The sequence below is a fragment of the Moesziomyces antarcticus genome, assembly GCF_000747765.1.
Source record: "Moesziomyces antarcticus DNA, scaffold: scaffold_v10006, strain JCM 10317, whole genome shotgun sequence".
In the NCBI taxonomy this organism is placed as follows: domain Eukaryota; kingdom Fungi; phylum Basidiomycota; class Ustilaginomycetes; order Ustilaginales; family Ustilaginaceae; genus Moesziomyces; species Moesziomyces antarcticus.
This window is the reverse complement of record NW_014639004.1, coordinates 580,027-600,465: the sequence shown is the minus strand read 5'-3', so window position 1 is coordinate 600,465 and position 20,439 is coordinate 580,027. Positions and strand designations below refer to the sequence as shown.

Here is a 20,439-nt window from a genome sequence, read left to right as displayed (position 1 = left end):
GAAAGAAGAACTGCTGGGGGGAGTGCGGCGGGTCTCGGCCGGCTTGTGGTGAGGCGAGATGGGCAGGGTCCATGTTGCTCTCCACCGCCATCTGTTCTGTTTGATCAAGTCTAGCGCGTACCGAGACCATGACGGCATCCAGCGGGGTTGAAGATCGGGCGGCGTTCCACCTGCTGGGTCATCCGCTGCCGGCATTGATCGACCTGGTCACGACGAGCGGCACGGTGGATCTGTTCACGCTGTCGCTGCGCCAACCGATCATGCTCTTTGTCTATCCCTCCACCGCCTCTCCGCTCCGACCCACGCCCGCAGGCTGGTCTTCGATTCCAGGTGCCACCGGATGCACGCCCCACCTAGGAGCTGTCAATTCCCACCTCGCGCAGCTGCTCGCCAAGGAACCCGAGCTCAAGATCTTTGGCCTCTCCACCCAAGCCCATGCCGAGCAGGTAGAAGCGAAGCAACGACTCGGCCTCAACTTTGACCTCATCTCGGACGACAAGGAGGAGCTCACGACCGCGCTGGACATTCCGACCTTCGAGGTGGAAGGCAAGAGGTATCTGAAGAGAATGACGCTATTGCTGCGAGGAGGACAGATCACGAGGGTGGATTATCCGATCCAGGTGCCTGCCGAGGCAGCAAAGAGAGCCGAGGATCTGCTGAGATCCGAACAGGACCTCATGGATGAAGTGCATGCACGAGATGCGGCTGCTGCTCAGGCGCAAGCCTCAGCGTAGATTGGGGGAGACGATGCGAAAAATAAGATTGGATGGCAACAGTGCGTGCGTGTGAAGCTGCGTTAAAGAAGGTGTTGTTTTGTATTGAGACAGTAAAAGTACAGAGATGCGTATGGCGAGAAGAGCTTTGGCGGGGGGATCAACGGCCTCGACCACGTCCGCCGCGCATGCCTCCCCTACCTCTCCCCCTTCCCCTGTCCATGCCCGCGCCTCCGCGTGCTCCGCGGCTGGCCGGGTCCTTGCGCTTGCCCTTGGGCTTGGGTGCATCGTCCACCAGCAGCATGTCGAGCGGCAGCGCATCTGGCAGGATCCAGTACCGGATGTTGTTGCCGCGGATCGAAAGCGTGTCGAGCGTCACCGCGGGCCGACCGCGCACGGTCATCTTGACCGTCTTGAGGTGCGTGTTCATCTGGATATCCACGCCTACATCAGCATAGATAGGATCGAGGGTCAGTGAGGGACTATAACGCACGAAGCAAGGGGGGAACATGCTCACCTGTGACAGTGCCGTGGACGACGGTGCCGTTTTTGAGCTCGATGGACACCGACTCGTTGTTGAGCTTCATGAGGAAGCGGACGAGCTTCATCTTTGGACGGAGAAGAAGGCCTTGACCCTGACGTAGAGCAATGCGAAGCTAGCTAGCAACGTTGGGGAGTCCGGCCGTTGTGAGTCGATGTGAGGATGAGAGAAGGATGGTGGATGTCGACCACGATCCGAATATGCAATTGCTGCACTCGACCTTTTGGCTCTTCTCGTTCCCCAGATCGCCAATGCATCGGCACCTGTCATCCACCCGATTGAAAAGGTGGAATCGGGCAGGGGCCGGGTTCGAGTCGCGAGTCGCGTCGAGTTGGGTTCGGCCCGTGTTAATTGGCCAAAAAGGGCGGCTCGAACGGTCAAAATTCGCGCGACGCAGCACAGCAGCAGCACAGCAGCAGCACAGCAGCAGCACAGCAGCAGCACAGCAGCAGCACAGCAGCAGCACAGCAGCACCACAGCAGCTCACCAGCAGCAGCGCGACCGCGTTGGGTCTGGTTCGGGCCTCCACAAGCCAATCTCGATGTCCTCACACCCACGATCATGACCAGCACCTCCTCCTTGCTCTGCCACCAGCATTGACCGCTACAATGGGCATTCAGGGCCTGCTCCCCTTGCTCAAGGACGTCCAGCAGCCTGTGCATGTCTCGAGCTATGCAGGCAAGACGCTCGGCGTGGATGCATACGTGTGGCTGCATCGAGGCGCCTATGGGTGTGCGCGAGCGATTGTCCTCGGCGATCCTACGCCGCGCTACATCGCGCACGCCTTGAGCCGCATCCGCATGCTGCAGCACTTTGGCGTCAAGCCGTATCTCGTATTCGACGGCGACAAGCTGCCCGCCAAGCGCGGCACCGAAGACGACCGCGAGCAGCGCCGCAATGACAACCTCGAGCGTGCCAACCAGCTGGAACGCGAGGGAAACATGCAGCAGGCTCGCGATCTCTTTTCGAAATGCGTCGACATCACACCCGAAATGGCGTTCCAGCTCATCAAGGTGCTCAAGCAGCAAGACATCCCTTACGTCGTGGCGCCGTACGAGGCGGATGCGCAGCTCGCTTTCCTGGAGGCAGAGGGCATCATCGATGGCATCATCACCGAGGACTCGGATCTGCTCGTCTTCGGATGCAAGACGGTGCTCTTCAAGCTCGATCAGGCTGGCAATGCGATCGAGATGCTGCAGCAGCGCTTTTGGACCAATCGACAGCTGGCACTGTCCGGCTGGACCGCCGTCGAATTTAGGCAGATGGCCATCCTTTCCGGATGCGACTATCTGCCGAGCATCGTGGGTATGGGCCTCAAGAATGCACACCGGCTGCTGCGGAGGTACAAGACGGTCGACAAGGTGCTCCAGGCCGTACGTCTCGAGGGCAAGCTGCGCGTGCCCAACGACTACGCCAGGGAGTTTCGAAAGGCGGAGCTGACGTTTGTCCATCAGCGCGTCTTTGACCCACGCACGCAGAGGCTCGTTACCCTCACGCCTCTGCCCGATGGAACGCACGACGACATGCTCCCGTTCATCGGCGCGAATATCAAGGACGACGTGGCGATAGGCGTGGCTCAAGGCGTCATTGATCCGATCACCAGAATGCAGATTGTGGACCGAGTGCCCAAGCCGCTGGGCATGCGCAGCAACTCGGACAACAATATTGCTGCGGCATCGAGCACGCCAGCCGTGCCGCATGGGCTGCACCGCAGTATCACGGCACCTACGACGTTGCAGAGCTCGAGCGCAGGCGTGGGCAGCTTCTATAGGGCGTCGGTGGGGGCGGCAGCAAAGAAGAAGGCGGTCAGTAGGGAGGCAGGCTTGCAGAGCCTCAAAAACTTTTTCGTCGGCGCCAGCGTCAGTTCCAAGGAGAACGCTAGGCCGAAAGCCGAAGAGCGAGTGAAGGAGAGGGTACCGTTGGCGGCCGTCGATACCAACCGCAAGGCGGATGCTTCTGGAACGCAGAGCAAGTTCTTCGCCAAAGCGACGCCGGCACCGACGCACACTGGAAAGCCGGACCACGCCTATTTGCATCTGGGAGGCGAGCTCACGCCGCCGGTGGTGCGAAAGGATCCGAACGACTCGGGTTACTGGGACGAAGAGTGTCACGACATGCGCGACTTTGTGCGGTCCAGCAGTCCTCCACAGGCGACGGCGGCGTCGCAAGCGCTCGTGGTGGAGACGCAGGAGGTGGCACTGGCGACGCAGTCGGAAAGCACGCCATCGTCGAGCGTGGCGGTGGTGGTGCCGCAGACGCCGTCGCGCGGTGGGCGAGGGAGCAAGAGGATGCGCACCGAGTCGCGCGAAGTCTCGTCGCCGGAGAGCGTGATGGGCAGCGGATTCATCTCGTCGCCCGCAACGTCGTCGGTGCGCGGTGATCTGGGCGACGTCGGCGACGAAGAAGCACCAAGCTCGCCGTCACCTGCGCAGGCACGCGCGCCAGCGACGAGGCCGCAGAAGAGCGAGGACGAGGAGGATGTGCAGGCCGAGCCCGTTACGCCATTGGCAGTGCGTGCAGGTGCGGCAAGGAAGCCTGTGCTCCAGACGAGCGTGTCCAAGCTCGAGGCGTTCCGCTACAGCGCGGTGACGCCGCAGCACGCGCAGCATAAGCAGCAGCAGCAGTACACGCGCGAGACGCCCACAGCGGCGTCACCCTCGGTGCTCAAGTTGGCGGCCAGCAGCACCCCAGTCGCAGCAGCAAGGCCGGCAAAGGCACTCAAGAGAAGCCCGACGCTCGTGTTGGGCGACGAGGCAGAGAGTAAAGGCCTGTTTGACAGGTTTCGGTTTTCAGACCAGGAAACTAGGCACGTTCCGTTGTAGCATCGTTTCAGTTTTGTGTTGTGTCGCATTTGCAATTCGCATTGTTTGTCGTCTCGCAGTGGAAGCGGCTTCGTGTCTGGTGAAGCATGCGAGCCGAAAGGCTGTTTGACAGTTCTTTGTTCTCGGAGCATCGGCTTATCCTGTCTTATCGATGCTGGCAGTGTGAGGTGCGGTAGTGGTGCGTGCGCCAGCGTGCAGGCAGCGGAGATTTGTTTCTGAATACCAACTTAGCCGCCGTCAGCTGCAGAGCCGGATCGGAAAATCGCCAATTTCCGCAGGTTGGTTGGCCTGTTTGGCGGGTTGGCTGGCTTGGCATGCACGTCGGTGCGCCTCCTGCTGCAGTCGGTCGAGGCAATCAAATTTCCAGGTACCGGCGTCGTGCCTCTCCCACACACCACCAGCATCACCACCATCACCAGCATCACCACCATCACCACCATCACCACCATCACCACCGTCACCAGCAGTAGCAGCACACCATCGCGACCATGCCGTCGCGCCCCAACACCCGCAAAAGCTCGACGCTGCAGTCGGCGCAGGGGGCGCCCATGGCCGGCTTCGCTGCCGTCTTTGTCGGCCTCTGTCTGCTCTTCTCGTTCGTGCCGCTCGCTACAGTGTTTCCGGACCACGAGCTGCCCTCGCAGAGCGCACGCTCGGGCCAGCCGTCGCTGAGCGCGCGCGTTCAGAACGAGCTGCATCTCGAACAGCCGCGTTGCCGCAACGAGTTCTCCAGGCTGTATCCGCAGCTCGCGGCCAACGAGGCGGCATGGCGCAACAAGGGCGGCATCAAGTACGACCATGTCCAGAACGCCGCCCAGAACTGCCGCCACGGATGCGTGCATCTGATCATCAAGCACGGCCAGATCTTTGTGCGCGCCCAGGTCAAGGACTGGCAGTCGAGAGTCAGATCTACAATGCAGCTGCTTACCGCCGCGTACCAGGGTGCCAGCGAGGACGAAAAGGCGCGAATCGACGGCACCGAACTCGTGATCTCGACCGCGGACTTCGATGGATTCACCGATCCCGCGAGTAGGGGCGCAGGCTGGGTGCTCGATAAGCGCGTCAACGATACCGAGGGCCAGTATCTGTTCCCGGACTTTTCGTTTGCTAGCTGGCCCGAGGCGGGCATTGCCTCGTACCCCGAATTCAGGCGCGATGCCGAGCAGGTCAACGCCGAAACGCCCTGGCATGACAAGCTCAACCCGGCGTTCTGGAGAGGTGATGCACTCAAAGGATCCAATATCGCCGTACGTGCTTCGCTGCTCGACGTTGCCACCGGGCCCGGCACCGAGTCTTGGTCCGACATCAAGCGCACCAGCTTCTGGGAGGAAGGTCCGGGTATCGGCAAGATCGTCCCGCCTGAAGAGCATTGTCGACACAAGTTCCTCATCCACTCGGAGGGCGTGGCGTATTCGGGACGCAGCAAGTTCATCCTTGGCTGCCAGAGCACCGTGGTGATGCACGCGCTCGAGTGGGAACAGCACTTTCATCCTGCCCTCATCGCCACACCCAACTCGGCGGATCAGAACATCATCCGGCTGGACGGAAGGTACTTTGAGGCTCTGCCGGCGACCATGCACGAGCTCATCCAGCAAGAAGAGGCGAGCGCCTCCGCCGTGACGGACTTCAGGAGGCCTGGCTTGACTACAGGTAAGCGCGTGGCGACAAATGCCAAGCGCACGCTGACCGATAGGTATCTCACGCCAGCGGCGACCGCGTGCTACATCCGCGCAGCACTGCTGAGCTACTCGGCGGCCATGGACAGGTCGTCGTGGCCAAATCATCAGGGCCCGGCACTCAAGGAGGGCGCGGGAGTCAAACCGGGTGCAGGCACGCCAAAGGGATCGCTCAAGGAGCTCGGCGTCACGGGCGACATCGAGTACGGCGTTTGGCAGAACTTGGGTCAGCCAGAATGGCCGCCCGCCTAGCAATCTCGCTCGCCACAATCGTCGCTCTTGCATATACGCACACCCACAAACGGACTCTTTGACTCGCAGTTCACCACGACGTGCACGACGAACGACGGCAGAAAGGTAGAACGTGCGACCAAAGTGCTGAGATGGAGCAGATGGCTAAAAGTACAAAGGGGGGAGCTGCTGGGTCTAGAACTCGTGGGCGAAAATATCGTCTTGGCGCCGAGGCTGTTGGTGGAGGTGCTTGGCGGATGCTGCGGAGGATTCGAACGTGGCGCGTGTAGGATGTTCGGGCGTACTGATGATGAAGCTCTCGTCGCTGCTTGTGGCGAGACTGGATCGACGGCGCGAGCGGTCTGAGTGTGCATCGCTGTCGAGCTTCGCATCAGGCGTGCGGGCGGGTTTGGATCGCGAGAACCTGGCCAGCTTGGACCTCTTTTCGACTGGTTCGTGATTGTAGTTGATCTCAGGCTGCGAGGGGTCCTTGTTGATCCACTGATCCGGTTCCACCAGGCCCGTCCTCTGGCCTTGGAGCGGCTGTGTATTCCAAGGTGCCGTTACGCCGCGCATGTCGCTGTCGGGCTGAGGTTCTTCGACCACATGCGCCACGCCCTCGTCGTCGTACACCACGCGCTGGCTAGGTGGCAGCCGGTCGTTGAAGCGGCCCGTCCAGGCGCGTTTCTTATCGAGCTTCTTCTGCGGTCGGTCGTCGACGAGTCCGTATCGGATGGCCCAGCGTGGCGTGCGCGCCTTGGTGTCGTTGTTGCGTACGTTTTGAATGAACCAGTTGTGCAAATGGCCCGGAATGATCCCGCAGATCGTGAGCAGGACGTTGATGAAAAAGTCACGCCCGATGCCGAATCGCACAGCCACCGCGAGCGGCGGAAAGAGGAAGCCGAGTAGTACAATGAGGCCCGTGAAACCGTAGTGGTTCTTCCACGAAAAGTCGATCTTGCCATCTTCGGTGCGTGGAATGCCGTTGCGTAGCAGCTTGGACATGGCGGTTGAATAGACACGGCTTGGGGGCGGGTGGCAGATTGAAAAATGACAGAGCTTGACGAAAGCACCTTCTATCTACGGATACGGTAGAGAGATGGGTGTAGAAGTGGCAGTGGAAGTGGTGGAAAGATGGACAGATGAACAGATGTGTTCTCCCATGGGCCTCGGTGGCACGGGCTTTGGAAGGCGCTGTCTCAGTCAAACTGCGGCGACCACGAGGTCGAGACGGCCACTAGGGTCTCGAGGCTTGGCTTTGCACAGCACTGCTCCCCCCGCCTTGCTCAGCCAAGCGGGGTTCGACGTGGGGATGGCGTGCCAGGCTGCCAAGCGCCCGTCCAGACCGGACATATACCGGCGGAATTCGACACACAGCTCGAGCACCTGCCACACTGAGGGCGCGGGTGACGTCGAGGCATCACGCCCCGAGCCAAGCTCCGACAAAGCCAGCTTGCGACGGGTGGGCAGCCGAGTCAGGGCGACCGCGCGCGCCTTTGCGAGCGACGAAGCGGCGCCAAATTCGCCGGCTAAAGAATTTTACTCGTCTTGGCGTCCCCGCACGGCCAACTCTCCGCCGCACCCAGCTGCGTCACTCTGCATGGCCTCCCCAGCCTCTGCCGAGCCTATTCCAACGCCCGCCGCATCTCCGACAGCACAGCAAGGCCAATCCCCCGTCCGTCTGTACAGCATACACACAACGACAATCTTTTTCGATTGCTTCATCACACTGATCACACTGTGGATCTGACGGCAAGAGTGCATGAGAGCAAAGACCTACTGTACTCGAGCTGGTCGACTGCGAATTGGAGCAGCTGCAAAAATGGCCTTCGACTCGTACTTTGAATCAAACAACTAGTATAGAGCCCACTGAAACCCCATTCTGCATGACTTAACTTAATGGATCCCCGCATGATGATCAAGAGTGCATCCGACTCACACTCGCTCGTGCTTCTTCAGCCCTTGCCTTCTAAATTTGCTCGACCGAGCTCTTGCCGTTTTCGTGATTCTGGACTGTCATTCCGATTTTATTTCGCGAGAAGAATGGAACATCGCCTCGCGTCAGAACGCAATTGTTCTCAGGTCAAGTGATGATCAAGAAAAATGCCCAGTAAAGTCAGGACTAAGTTACATGTCTGCGATCACTTGGCTCATAGGTTAGGTCAACTTGGTTGTGGGCCGTGGGTCATTAACGAGCTCATCTGTGTAAATTCGTTCGGAGTAACTTAACTTAAGTTACGTGCAGCATATGAGATGATGACGATACATTCATCAAAACAGAAGGCTCGGCCAGGGACTCTACCTGTGCATTGAACAATCATGATTGCTCTAAAAACGAACTGATCTTTTTTTTTGAATCGAAAAGACACTGGCGTTCAAAAAGGCCTCCAAAGGCCGTTCTAGCTTTGTGTTTTTTGGTTTCACTAATGGTCCAGTTTCGTAAATGGGCCACTCACGTGAAATTATGCGTCTGAAGTCCTCATTTCCCTCGCACCTTGTCGAAGTGAGTAACCTGATGCCAACGTAAGATTCTTTGAGTGAGTCCGCGATTTAGAAAAACTTCAAATCATGGAACAATCGCCGCGGATGAGCGGCTTTCCGCGTGGATCGTGGCTTCTGCTCGGTCTCAACATTGCTCGTCGTGAATTAACTTAAGTTAAGGGCTGACCGGCCCCGCGCCTGACACACGAAAGTGCCCCGCGTCCGTCATTCTTATGAAGATGACATTTCTGTTATCACGGTGTCACTTTTTACCGTGACTTGACGCTGTACATAATAATTCAGAATTTGCAACGTCCCAGGTTGCATTCATAAATCATGATCTTCTTATGATGTTCACTGCATCATTATTTTTTTCTCATAGTTGTTCCACGTGCTATCTTCACACAGTCCTGCTAAATTAGCTACACGTGGTTCAGGGAGCGAAATCCAGAGTTCTCGCCCCCTGCATAAGCCGGAAAAACGGGAATCATATCCTAACAAAACGGTAGCTGGCGAGGAGCAGCCACCCAGCAGCCACCCCGGGTGGCTGAGGGGTGGCTGGGGGGTGGCTGATTTTGCCACCCCGGGTGGCTGCTGGGTGGCTGCTCGTCGCCAGCTCGCGTTTTCTTAGGATATGAATGGGCGGATACCAGCCAGGCATCAGCCTGGCGACCTGGCTAATATCATCCAGCCAGCTGGCAGTCACTCAATCGGGTGACTGGCTGCTTCGACGCTTGCTGGCTGCGACCCATCAGGCAGCCTGATCGTTCGCACGGCTGCTCTACATGCCTTGCCAGCTCGGTTCGCCGTAATATGCTTGATCACCGGAATCACGTTAACTTAGGTGGTTTGTTCTGAGTCAACGTTGCAAGCATGAAGGTCCACCATTCATGCAGAGTAAGTTAACTTAACCTCAGATATGTTAGTGGACAGCAGACGCTTGCGCGCTTCGAGCCTACTGCAGGCCACCGAGCTCTGTTTGCGAATGGAAGCCCGCTCGATGCGTGTTTTAAGCAACCTCAACTGACCCGTCCAAACAGTAGTAAGTTCATTTACCTTTGGCCGAATTGAGATTTGCAGCAGAAATTCTGGAGTAAGTTATTGAGTTGAGTTAACTTACCAGAGCATGAGAACGAAGCTGGGATTGCAACTTGAGAATTTGTCGTCGCCGCATCCCATTCCCGTTTGATCACTGTCATAAACATATCCTAAAAAGAGGGTGGGGTGGCGACGGTCAGCCACCCATCAGCCACCCCGGGTGGCTGTTTGGGATCAGCCACCCCACAGCCACCCACACACACATGGGTGGCTGATGGGTGGCTGCTCGTCGCCACCCCACCCCACTTGTTAGGACATGAATCAGGAAGCATTTGTGCGCACCATGTCATGCGAGTTAAGTTCTCGAACTCGATATCATGTAAGAATCATGATTGCAATGCTAGCTTGACCTGAATAGCACGCTGTAGTGTGACTTCATCATGATTCAGTCACATCAGTTGATTTGAATCAACTTGAGGTTTGTCAAGTTACGATCGACAATAAATAAGTTAAGACTGAAATCCAGGATCACTTGACAGGGTGATGATTGGGGGGACCCGTGATGGGCAGATGCTGTGCCCCCAAGCCGTGTGATATGTAACGTTAAATTAGATGAGGTGGACTTGATAATGGATTTATGACTGAAAGTGAGATACAAATGTCGAGGTCTCGGATCCCAAAAATCATAATTTGGGCAGTCACAAATCGCACGTCTTCTCGTCGTGCATGTTCCACACAAAAAAATGTGCATCTGCTCGCACCCTTGGATCATGAACGTTGACCAGTAATTTAAGCTCGGCGATGTCGAGGCAGCAGAAAGTGGTCCTGGAACAGCATACATTGAAGGCAGACGGAGGTTCATGTGTGTTGGTGGGTCGCAGTTGACTCGGAACTCGGGGCTGTCTGAAAATGCAGGACCCTGATCCTCCACATGAATTCAGCACCCCATCGTGGCTGAGTCGTTCGCCATTCGGACTCGACGACGACCACCATCTTATGCTCTGCTGCACCTCCAGACAGGACGTAAGCTCTTGGACCGACACCATGGCCTCCAAGCGTCAGATCCTGAAACGCGCGGCGTTGCTGCCGTTCCACTGCCAGATTGTCAATTCGCTCGTCCCAGCAGAGGACGACAGTCCGGACGAAGGTGACGCGCTAGTCATCATTGCCCGAGGGCTCGGGCTGCGTAGGATCGTCAGTACGGTGCTGCGCATATACGATTCTCCGAACAGCCTTGTGATTCTCGTCAATGCCACGTCCGAGGAGGAAAGCGGGATCGGCGAAGAGCTGACGACGCTCGGGGTTCGCAAACCAGGGCTCCGTGCGATCCACCACGAGATGCCAGCCAAGCAACGGTCCGAGATGTACCTGTCTGGCGGAATCATGAGCGTCACATCGCGAATCCTCGTGGTCGACATGCTCAGCAAGAGGATCCCCACTGCACTCATTACCGGATTGGTCGTGCTTCACGCCGAGAAAGTTACGCCCACCTCGGTAGAAGCCTTCATCGCACGCATCTATCGCCAGGAGAACAAAGAGGGCTTCATGAAGGCCTTCTCCGACAATCCCGAACACTTCACCATGGGCATCAGTCCTCTTCAGACGGTACTCAGCCAGCTGAGAATCCGAAAAGTCGAGCTGTGGCCGCGCTTCCACCAACAAACGAGCAAAGACCTGGGCCAACGCAAGGCAGACGTGATCGAGCTTCATCAGCCCTTGAGCCGATCGATGCGCAACATCCAGACGGCCATCATAGAGTGTCTCGATGCATCTCTGTCGGAACTCAAACGCGGCAATGCCAATGTAAGCCAAAGCCCTAAAGCACACAAGCCGGGCGCCTCCCTGTTCGCTGACCACATCGACTGACATGGACCAATCTACACTCCAACGCAGGTCGAGACGGACGACTTCTCCATTGAACACGCGATATTTCGCGCGTTCGACGTCATGGTGCGAAGGCAGCTCGATCCAATATGGCACCGAGTCAGCGCAAAGACCAAGCAGCTCGTCGGCGACTTGACCACTCTTCGCAACCTCCTCAAGTAAGTTGAGCTTTGACGCGGCCCACCCGTACCGGGCTACCTACTGACTGATCGCACTCTTTCATCACCTCCTGTCTCGCATAATTTTGCTCAGCTATCTCCTCACCTACGATTGTGTGACGTTCAACTCCTATCTCGAGACCATCCTGGCTTCAAATACGACCAGCTTGAGGGGCAACGCTCGTCAAAATCAGTCGGCTTGGCTCTTCATGGATGCAGCCAACGTCATCTTTCACGAAGCCAAGAAGAGGGCGTATATCTGGGATGAGGCCCGCCGCAGACAGGCCAACGACGCGTCCGACGCTCATTATGCCGACGACGAGGAAGCATTGCGGCAGGTCGAGCACGGAGCAGCAGCGCAGTCCGGAGCTCCTGCTCTGGGCCCGATACCGCCCGAAGTGGAGCCCATCCTCGAGGAGAATCCCAAGTGGCAGCTTCTGCAAGAAGTGCTGGACGAAGTTGAGCAAGAGATCCACTTCACTTCCACAGGTAGGGCCATGTCCTCTCGAGACTTTGTACACGACACGCTTGCTAACATTCTTCCCTCATCTGCAGGCTTGGAGACAGGGAACACAATTTTGATCATGTGTGGCTCGGAGAGGACCAGCATGCAGTTGCGGCAGATCATAGCGACCATGGACGAGTGCCCTCCTGGGGAACCGGGACAGAAACTACTCCGACAGCTCCTGCGCTCTTACTTCTTATGGAAAGGCGGTCTTGGCAAGCTGTCGTCCGACCAAGGAGCCTCCAACCAACCCGGCGGAGACTCTCGTAGTGCCCATTCGTCTACGGCACAAGGAGCAGTCGGATCGGATGGACCGGTCAACGAGGCACTGAAGCGAAAGCTAGCATATCAGAAAGGTCAGCAGTCCAATGCGAACAAGCGACGCCGGCAGCGGGGCGGATCGTCAGCTGCGCATGCTGGAGGCCGTTTCAGCAGTGCTACCGATGCCTCCGGCCAAGCTTCTTTCCAAGCAGAAGCAGCGCAGGTGTCCGAATTGTGAGTAGCATTGCAAAGCATCTCGATGCTTAGGTGAGGACGATACTGACCTGATGCACCAATCTTCTTTACGCCGCCCTGCTCGTGACACAGCCTGGCTTCAGCAGCAGACAGCAACGAGGCAAGAGCGGCTCTGGCTGATGCATCCATCGATTCGGAGCAAATCTCGGACGATATCGATGAGGTCGAGTTTGATGCATTCTTCGGAATGCTGAGCATGGAGAATCTGGTTGTGGTGCGCTCGTATCGAGGCGATCAGGACGACAAAGTCCTCCAAGAGCTTCGACCCCGCTTCGTGATAATGTACGATCCGGATCCAGCCTTCGTTCGCCGGGTCGAGGTTTATCGCAGCACCAATCCCGGTGTCGGGATTCGAGTCTACTTTCTCATATATGCGGATTCCGTCGAGGAGCAGCGTTATCTCAGCTCTCTCCGAAGGGAAAAGGAATCGTTCGAACGGCTCATTCGCGAGAAGTCGATGATGGCGCTTCCACTCTCGGCCGACGGGCGACCCATCGCAGAGGATGCTGATCAGCGTTTCTTGCGTACTGTCAGCAGTCGCGTAGCGGGAGGACAACGTTCAGCCACTGCAGAGCCTCCACGCATCATCGTCGATATGCGCGAGTTCCGATCGAGTCTGCCATCGATGTTGCACGCGGCGGATATCCAGGTCATTCCGTGCACATTGCAGGTGGGCGACTACGTGTTGACGCCTACGATGTGTGTGGAACGAAAGAGTCTGACCGACCTGGTGCAAAGCTTCAACTCCGGACGACTGTATACGCAGTGCGAGCTGATGTGCGTCCACTATCAGCACCCGATCTTGTTGATCGAGTTCGACCAGGACAAATCTTTCTCTCTCAAGTCGACCAGCGACGCAAAGCCAGGAGGGCGCGCGACGAGCTCAGAGCTCGACATCCAGGCCAAGCTGGTGCTGCTAACCTCCTCCTTTCCACGGCTGCGGATCATTTGGTCCAGCTCGCCGTTCGCCACCTCGGATATCTTTGCGGAGCTCAAGCAAAACTTTGACGAACCAGATGCGAGCAAGGTTGCGCTTGTCGGCCTCGACGACATGCTCGAAGCAGAGGGCAACGGCGGCAGTGATCCGACCAAGCGTGCCGAATGGCAATCATCAGGCGAGCACTCGTACAACCTCGGTCCTCAAGATTTGCTGCGCGCCTTGCCTGGAGTCACAACCAAGAACTTCCGCTACGTCATGAGCCAGGTGCGCGACATCTCGGACCTGTGCAACATGTCTCAAGAGGAAGTTGGCGAGCTGATCGGCGTCGAACCGGCGAGGCAGCTGAGTCGGTTTTTGAATCAGGGGCTGTGATTTGTATGATGCAATTCGAAACATGATGATGGTCGCTCGACGTGACGGTCTGCTCAATCATGAGTGGCGGTCGTGCACTCGTGGGCCGCACAGCATTCTCAATGGACGCGCGCCGAGAGTACGCCCGAGAGGTCGCACACCGATGGTCGAAGATCTCAAACTTTTATTCGTTTAGGGATAGGATTGGAGATTTGGACAGGCCTCGAAGGGCATGGAGCTTTTCCAGATCAAAATTTGGATGCGTCCAAGGCAAAGGGCGCGGCGCAAATGCATGTTTAGATGTTGCGGGCGATCTCCTCGGCCTTCTTCTTGACGTCGTCGATGCCACCGCACATGTAGAAGGCGGACTCGGGGAGGGCGTCGTGGTCACCGCGGAGGATCTCCTTGCAGGCCGAGATGGTGTCCTTGAGCGAGACGAGCTTGCCCTCGAGACCGGTGAAGACCTGAGCGACGGCGAAGGGCTGGCTCATGAATCGCTGGATCTTACGGGCGCGCTCGACGGTGAGCTTGTCCTCTTCCGAGAGCTCGTCCATACCGAGAATGGCGATGATGTCCTGGAGCGACTTGTAGTCCTGGAGGAGCTTCTGGACGCTGGTGGCGGTGTCGTAGTGCTCACGGCCGACGACGGCAGGGTCAAGCATACGCGACTTGGAGTCGAGGGGGTCGACGGCGGGGTAGATACCCAGCTCCGAGATACCACGGGACAGCACGGTGGTGGCGTCCAAGTGGGCGAAGGTGGTGGCGGGGGCAGGGTCAGTCAAGTCATCGGCGGGCACGTAGACGGCCTGGACGGAGGTGATGGAACCCTTCTTGGTGGTGGTGATGCGCTCCTGCATGACACCCATGTCGGTGGCCAGGGTGGGCTGGTAACCGACGGCCGAGGGAATACGGCCGAGCAGAGCCGAGGTCTCGGAACCGGCCTGGGTGAAGCGGAAGATGTTGTCGATGAAGAGAAGCACGTCCTGGCCCTCCTCGTCACGGAAGTATTCGGCGATGGTGAGACCGGTAAGGGCGACACGGGCACGGGCACCAGGGGGCTCGTTCATCTGACCGAAGACGAGCGCGACCTTGGAGTCACCCTCGAGGTTGATGACACCGGTCTCGATCATCTCGTGGTAGAGATCGTTACCCTCACGGGTACGCTCGCCGACACCGGTGAAGACGGAGTAACCACCGTGAGCCTTGGCGACGTTGTTGATGAGCTCCTGGATGAAGACGGTCTTTCCGACACCGGCACCACCGAAGAGGCCAATCTTACCACCACGGGCGTAAGGGGCGAGGAGGTCGACGACCTTGATACCGGTCTCGAGCACCTCGGCCTTGGTGGACTGGTCGACGAACGCGGGGGGCTCGACGTGGATGGGAGCGAGCTTCTTGCCCTTGATGGGTCCGCGCTCGTCCATGGGCTCGCCGATGACGTTCATGATGCGGCCAAGGGTGCCGGGGCCGACGGGGATCTGGATGGGAAGGCCGGTGTCGACGACCTTCTGGCCACGGACGAGACCCTCGGTACCCTCCATGGCGATGGCACGGACGGTGTTCTCACCGAGGTGCTGGGCGACCTCGAGAACGAGACGACCGCCACCCTGGACATCCTGGACCTCGAGGGCGTTGAGGATGGAGGGGAGCTCCTCGGTGTCGAACTGCACGTCGACGACGGGACCGATGACGGTCTTGACGGCACCGGTCTGGCCCTTGGGGGAGGTCTCGGTGGCAAGGCCGCGAGCTGGAGACAAAGAAGAGAGCGAATAAAAAATTGCGAGGGGGTCAGCACCAGAAACGGGGAGCAGGAAAGAGCTGTCGCGAGGTGTGATGCGAATGTCGAATGCACGTGTCGCTGACAATGGCGGCTGCGATGACTGCTGTGCTCTGGGCGGGCCGGGACAGTATGCACTATCGAGAGAGTAATCGCATGGCCGGATCAACGGAGTGGGATCTTGGGAAGGATCGACAGAAGCATGCCTATGCGTGACGCTTTTGTTTGCGCACTTGGTGGCCGTAGGCAGACCTTATTTGCGAGGATGCTGAATGTACTCCGATGATGTGCGAGGGGCGTGTGCGTGCATTGTCGATGTGTCGGCAGAAGACTTACCCTGGACGGCGGGCTTGACGGCAGCGATGGCGACCTTGGGGGCGGCGGCACGGACGCTGGACGAAGCGTTGACAGCGGCGCGGGCGACGGTGGAGAGAGCGGCGGCGTTCTGTCGGGCTCGGAGAGCGGTGCGGCTAGCAGCCCGCACAGCGGTGCGCTGGATGACAGGCATGATGTCGATATGGGGTAGGGTGAAGGAGATGGATGACGGGGAGGAGTGAGAAGGGGGAAGAAGGGAGAAGGAGGCGCTGGGCGGTCGCTCTCTCTGATCTCGCGCTTTGGTCGCTCGCCCGCCCTGGCCACAGAGGAAGATTCCGAAATCGCTGTGATCGCACTGCTGCTTGGGATTGGGATTGAGCTTGGGCTTGGGCTTGGGCTTGGGCTTGGGCCTGGCTCTTCCAGCGGCCGTTGGTCCGGCGCCCAGCAGAAGAATCGAGGCGAGGCGAGGCGAGGCGGGCGGGCGCAAGGATTTCTCGGGCGCGCCAGCCGCTGTGCGCGAAAAAGATGCGCCAGGCCAAGGCGACCCGCGCCGTCGCTCGGCGCGCAAACAGCGCAGACAGGCAGGCGAGCACATGAGACTCATCGCACCCCATCCCCAACCACCGATCAGTCCGACGAATAGGAAAGCGGGCTGGTCCACTGCCCGGCGCTTTGGGAAGAAATTTCAAAGAAAAGACTTGCCTCAACCCTTTCGAAATACAAGAAACTGAAAGTGGTTTATTTTCGAAGAGCCCTCTTCAACAGCCACCAACAAAAGTTTGAAGTGGCGTCTTCAAAACGGACGCTGCCCTGTTAAAAAGGCTTCCACTGCTGGAAGAAGAGCGCACGTTCCTCAAGCACCCGGCGAGTTCCTTGCCCACAACTTTGCGAGCCGGACGAATCGAGGGCAGCGCCTGGCATTGCGGATCCGGCACGATTCGGTTTGCCCGCCAACGACAGGACTTGTGCCATTGACTTCCAACCGCAAAGCTCCCTCCATCGTCGCCAGCTCAGGCGGGATCTGGCTCGAGCACCTGTTGGCCCGGTCGCCGCTGCGTCCTGCTGCACATCCGTCATAGAATGTGCATGGGCGTGCTTGGGATCGGGACTGTGCTGCGGAGAAGTGAGGCCTTGATGCCGCTGGTGACTCCATCCGTTTCGACCCGGTAACAGAAGCGCACGGCTTCACGTGCGAGTAAGTTTTTTTTTGACAGACGAGGGTCTAACAAATCTATCAATCCTACCGCGACGGTCCCATCGATTCCTGGTTCAACGCGAGATTACGCCATGGCAGTCATTTGCATCACCATGATGTGAGATTTTGTGAGCAGCGAGCCCACCGAGTGGAGGTTTGGCGTGTCCGAAAGAAGAAACGGCACCTCCCGATCTCGAAATGGCCGGGCACAGTTGCAGGAAGGGAGAGGCAGAGGCAGAGAGAAAAAGGTGAGATGGATGAGGTTGAGAATTGGGCCCATCGGCACGGAGCAGCTGCGTCACCAGGCGCCCAAAGGGTCGATTCGGGCTCGTGGCAGTTCGAGTTCTTCGAGACCGGCTGCCCGCTCAATCCGTCCAGCGATCTGCGCCGTCCAGCGTGCCGATGAGGGGCCGTGAGAGTGAGCTCACTCGACGGCCGACCTCCGCATCCGCCTTGTCGATCCACCATCACAGCCCGACGCTTGTCCACTCCATCCAGGAAACAATACGCCCGTCATGATTGCCAGGACCATCTCCAGATCCGCCAGACCACTGGCCCGCTCCACCGCAGCGTCCTCGCTCGCCCGTCTCCCCGCGCGCCGATACGCCTCGAGCTCGCCGCTTCCTCTGCCACCCAAGTCGGACGCTCCGTGGGCTATCGCATCCGTGCTCACCTTCGGCGGTCTCTTTGTCTATCTCACCGCACCTGGCGCCAAGGGCGACGACCACCACGGTCACGGCGCAAAACACGACGACGCCGAGGAGCACGACGAGGAGGAGGCAGAGTCCGAACCCAAGGAGCCCCAGGAGCTTCCCGACGGCAGCATCGAGCACCCCGAGGGCTTCGTCGAGGTAAAGAGGCCCGAGATGCGCCACGACGCTCCCGAGGGTGACAAGCACCTCGACTCGAAGAAGATCGCCGACGAGCACGCCTTCGAGAAGCAGGCCAAGGTCAAGCGCGAGCGCTCGCTGCCCGCCGACGACACCACCTTCAAGCACGGCGTTGCGGCTGCCAAGGACGGCAACCACGTCTCGGACCCAAAGTCGGTCGTTGCTGCCGCCAAGACTGCGAAGGAGGAGAAGGCCAAGGCTAAGGCTGACAACGCCGCCGCCTCGGACAAGGACGAGTCGTCGGAAGAAGACTCGGAGTAGAACCGAGCATTAGCCTCGAGTTTCCCTCATCTCGCTTCGTCCTCGGACGTCCTCTTTCCAAACCCATCCACACACAACTTGACAACACTCGCGTACATGAATCGATCGCGTACATGAATCGAATAGCATTCTCAAAATGCCTGTCTTTGCGTACGCACAGGATCAAGTCGCTGGCCCTGATCGGGCAGCGACTGCCACCGAATCGGCTTCTGCATCGGCACTGAGCGCGACGACGTATTCTCGCAGCTCTTGCCTATCCAGAAGCAGCGGAGCGGTGACCAACGATGAACGATGGCGGTAGCGCCAGAGCACATGCGAGCAGGCGATTCTGATCTCGGGCTCGGATGCGTCAAAGACGAGCCACCATGGCGCCGGATCCACGGGCAGCTTGACGCGCGGCACGCACAGATCGGCCGCCAGCGCAATGGCTGCACATGCTACTACGTGCGGCCCGAAGAGACACACCACGGGCGTCTGAAGGCTGCAGATGAAGAACAGATGGCAAGATTTGTGAGCTGTCGAGACGTTGGGCGCTGTTGACATCGCTGCTTTCATACCTACGCATCATTGAGAAAGGACCAAGCATACTGTGCGAAGGACATGCGCTGCAAAGATGGCTCCGTGTCGCCTCGCTTGGCATTGTCTGGTGGCTGACGAGCAAGTGTCTTGGGGGTGACTTGGAGGTCGGAGCTCGCAAGGCCAAGAGCTTGCAGATAGTTGGGCAGAAGAGCGTGTGGCAGCACCACCTGAACGTTGAAACCCAGACGCTTGAGAATCTGCATTTCGGCCACCATAGCGCACTCGCGCAGACGCTCGTACTCGCCGGAATTGTATGCCAGAGGACGGTACTTGCGAGTCGACGATTGCGACGACGTTGCGTTCGCGACACGCACTCGATCTTCGGGAGGGACGCGATCTTGCAATTGAAACATGGCAGAGTGGAAGGCGTTGACAAGGTGTCTGAGTAGGACTTGCGTCTCCTCTAGCTTTGTTGACAGCAGTACGCACCCCAGTGCGATCTCGCTGGCGGAGAAGTCAGCCATAGAAGAGGTATACCAGAAGCGGTGGAAGAAGACCTGGGCCACGGCTGCAGTCCTCTGAGGAAGACGGAGAAGCACTCCGGTCTGCTGGATGATCTGACAGCCCAGGGCGCGGAGCTCCATCTCGAGATGGTGGGGCAAGCCGTCGTTCATGCAGGGCGTGAGTTCCAGCTGCTCGCGCGTGGCTAGCGGATTCAGCATCATTGTGAGACCTTGCAGCGCGAGGGAGCGATTGGCCTAGGAACTTTGGCACGCGCTGGTGATGGTCGAATGCTGTCACGATGCTTGGGTTCTTCTTCGTGACGCTCGTAATAGATGCAATTATGGCTCGGATGCCATATTGCTCTGATGCTCACTTGGCGTGTATGGGTGCCATCGACCGTCAAGTGGGCACTCCGAGGAGCCAAGAGGAAGTCATCTCGGTTTGGTTCTCTATCTCCCTGCGCACATGAGTGTCTGATGGTGATCAGGACGATCGAAGTATGCAAAACGTCGTGAAGCGCAGTCGGTTGGCACGGTGCGCGAAAATTGCATTTGTCAGATTGATCGAGATCACATATTGGAACCGGATTTTGAGATAGCGGTGCATGCAGCAGAGCACGCGTTGTGTAGCTCGTGAAAGAAAAGCGAGCTTTTGGGGAGAGGGGGAGAACCGAGGGTAGTGAGTGTTGTTTGTCTCTCTGCGACGCATGGCGGCGGCCTCTCGAGGTGTTGAACTGGAAATTCTGGCAAATTTCCACTTTTTCACGCCGAAGAGGTGTTGTTCCCAGCGGCAGCGGCGGCGGCAGCAGCAGCAGCAACATCAGCAGCAGCATCAGCAGCAGCTGCAGGAGGGCTCGGCGTGCAGCTGCGAGGGTCTCGCTCCCTTAGATTCCCACCGCCAACGGCACTTGGATTCATCCACCGCCGAGACGTTCAGCCGCATGCACCCAAACACTCGCAACCATCATCCCCACTCCTTATCTCGAACTTCTGTCGTCCCAACCTCGCACTCACTGCACCAGTTCAGTCTTCTTCGCACCCGCCTCAAACTGGACCGACTTGGATCGCCCCGAAACAGCTTTTTGGTCTGCCAGACCTGCGCTCCCCCACATTGCCGCCACAA

The 20,439-nt window shown here is 58.4% G+C and overlaps 9 protein-coding genes across 9 annotated transcripts; 5 read left to right on the top strand and 4 right to left on the bottom strand.

Annotated features, from left to right (window-relative positions):
• Positions 1-128: 128 nt before the first annotated feature.
• On the top strand, positions 129-734 carry PAN0_006d3019 (bcpB; the record flags this gene model as incomplete). The annotated part of the gene is made up of 1 exon (XM_014801661.1): positions 129-734. One exon carries the CDS (start codon positions 129-131, stop codon positions 732-734), a length of 606 nt encoding a protein of 201 aa, XP_014657147.1.
• Positions 735-873: 139 nt separating this feature from the next.
• Positions 874-1,321, bottom strand: PAN0_006c3018 (sm-like ribonucleoprotein; the record flags this gene model as incomplete). Its single annotated transcript, XM_014801660.1, has 2 exons — positions 874-1,157; positions 1,231-1,321. The coding sequence occupies 2 exons, from the start codon at positions 1,319-1,321 to the stop codon at positions 874-876; spliced, it is 375 nt and encodes a 124-aa protein (XP_014657146.1).
• A 184-nt stretch (positions 1,322-1,505) lies between these two features.
• On the top strand, positions 1,506-4,076 carry PAN0_006d3017 (PIN domain-like protein; the record flags this gene model as incomplete). The annotated part of the gene is made up of 1 exon (XM_014801659.1): positions 1,506-4,076. The coding sequence occupies one exon, from the start codon at positions 1,506-1,508 to the stop codon at positions 4,074-4,076; it is 2,571 nt and encodes an 856-aa protein (XP_014657145.1).
• A 488-nt stretch (positions 4,077-4,564) lies between these two features.
• On the top strand, positions 4,565-6,004 carry PAN0_006d3016 (uncharacterized protein; the record flags this gene model as incomplete). The annotated part of the gene is made up of 1 exon (XM_014801658.1): positions 4,565-6,004. One exon carries the CDS (start codon positions 4,565-4,567, stop codon positions 6,002-6,004), a length of 1,440 nt encoding a protein of 479 aa, XP_014657144.1.
• Positions 6,005-6,178: 174 nt separating this feature from the next.
• On the bottom strand, positions 6,179-6,988 carry PAN0_006c3015 (uncharacterized protein; the record flags this gene model as incomplete). The annotated part of the gene is made up of 1 exon (XM_014801657.1): positions 6,179-6,988. The coding sequence occupies one exon, from the start codon at positions 6,986-6,988 to the stop codon at positions 6,179-6,181; it is 810 nt and encodes a 269-aa protein (XP_014657143.1).
• A 3,423-nt stretch (positions 6,989-10,411) lies between these two features.
• Positions 10,412-13,877, top strand: PAN0_006d3014 (DNA repair protein rad16; the record flags this gene model as incomplete). The annotated part of the gene is made up of 4 exons (XM_014801656.1): positions 10,412-11,305; positions 11,396-11,544; positions 11,639-12,544; positions 12,638-13,877. 4 exons carry the CDS (start codon positions 10,412-10,414, stop codon positions 13,875-13,877), a joined length of 3,189 nt encoding a protein of 1,062 aa, XP_014657142.1.
• Positions 13,878-14,152: 275 nt separating this feature from the next.
• Positions 14,153-17,206, bottom strand: PAN0_006c3013 (ATP synthase F1 beta subunit; the record flags this gene model as incomplete). Its single annotated transcript, XM_014801655.1, has 5 exons — positions 14,153-15,770; positions 15,886-15,901; positions 15,970-16,608; positions 16,797-17,056; positions 17,193-17,206. 5 exons carry the CDS (start codon positions 17,204-17,206, stop codon positions 14,153-14,155), a joined length of 2,547 nt encoding a protein of 848 aa, XP_014657141.1.
• Positions 17,207-17,658: 452 nt separating this feature from the next.
• PAN0_006d3012 (uncharacterized protein) lies at positions 17,659-18,294 on the top strand (the record flags this gene model as incomplete). The annotated part of the gene is made up of 1 exon (XM_014801654.1): positions 17,659-18,294. The coding sequence occupies one exon, from the start codon at positions 17,659-17,661 to the stop codon at positions 18,292-18,294; it is 636 nt and encodes a 211-aa protein (XP_014657140.1).
• Positions 18,295-18,456: 162 nt separating this feature from the next.
• On the bottom strand, positions 18,457-19,538 carry PAN0_006c3011 (cyclin-like protein; the record flags this gene model as incomplete). The annotated part of the gene is made up of 2 exons (XM_014801653.1): positions 18,457-18,775; positions 18,856-19,538. 2 exons carry the CDS (start codon positions 19,536-19,538, stop codon positions 18,457-18,459), a joined length of 1,002 nt encoding a protein of 333 aa, XP_014657139.1.
• Positions 19,539-20,439: the final 901 nt, after the last annotated feature.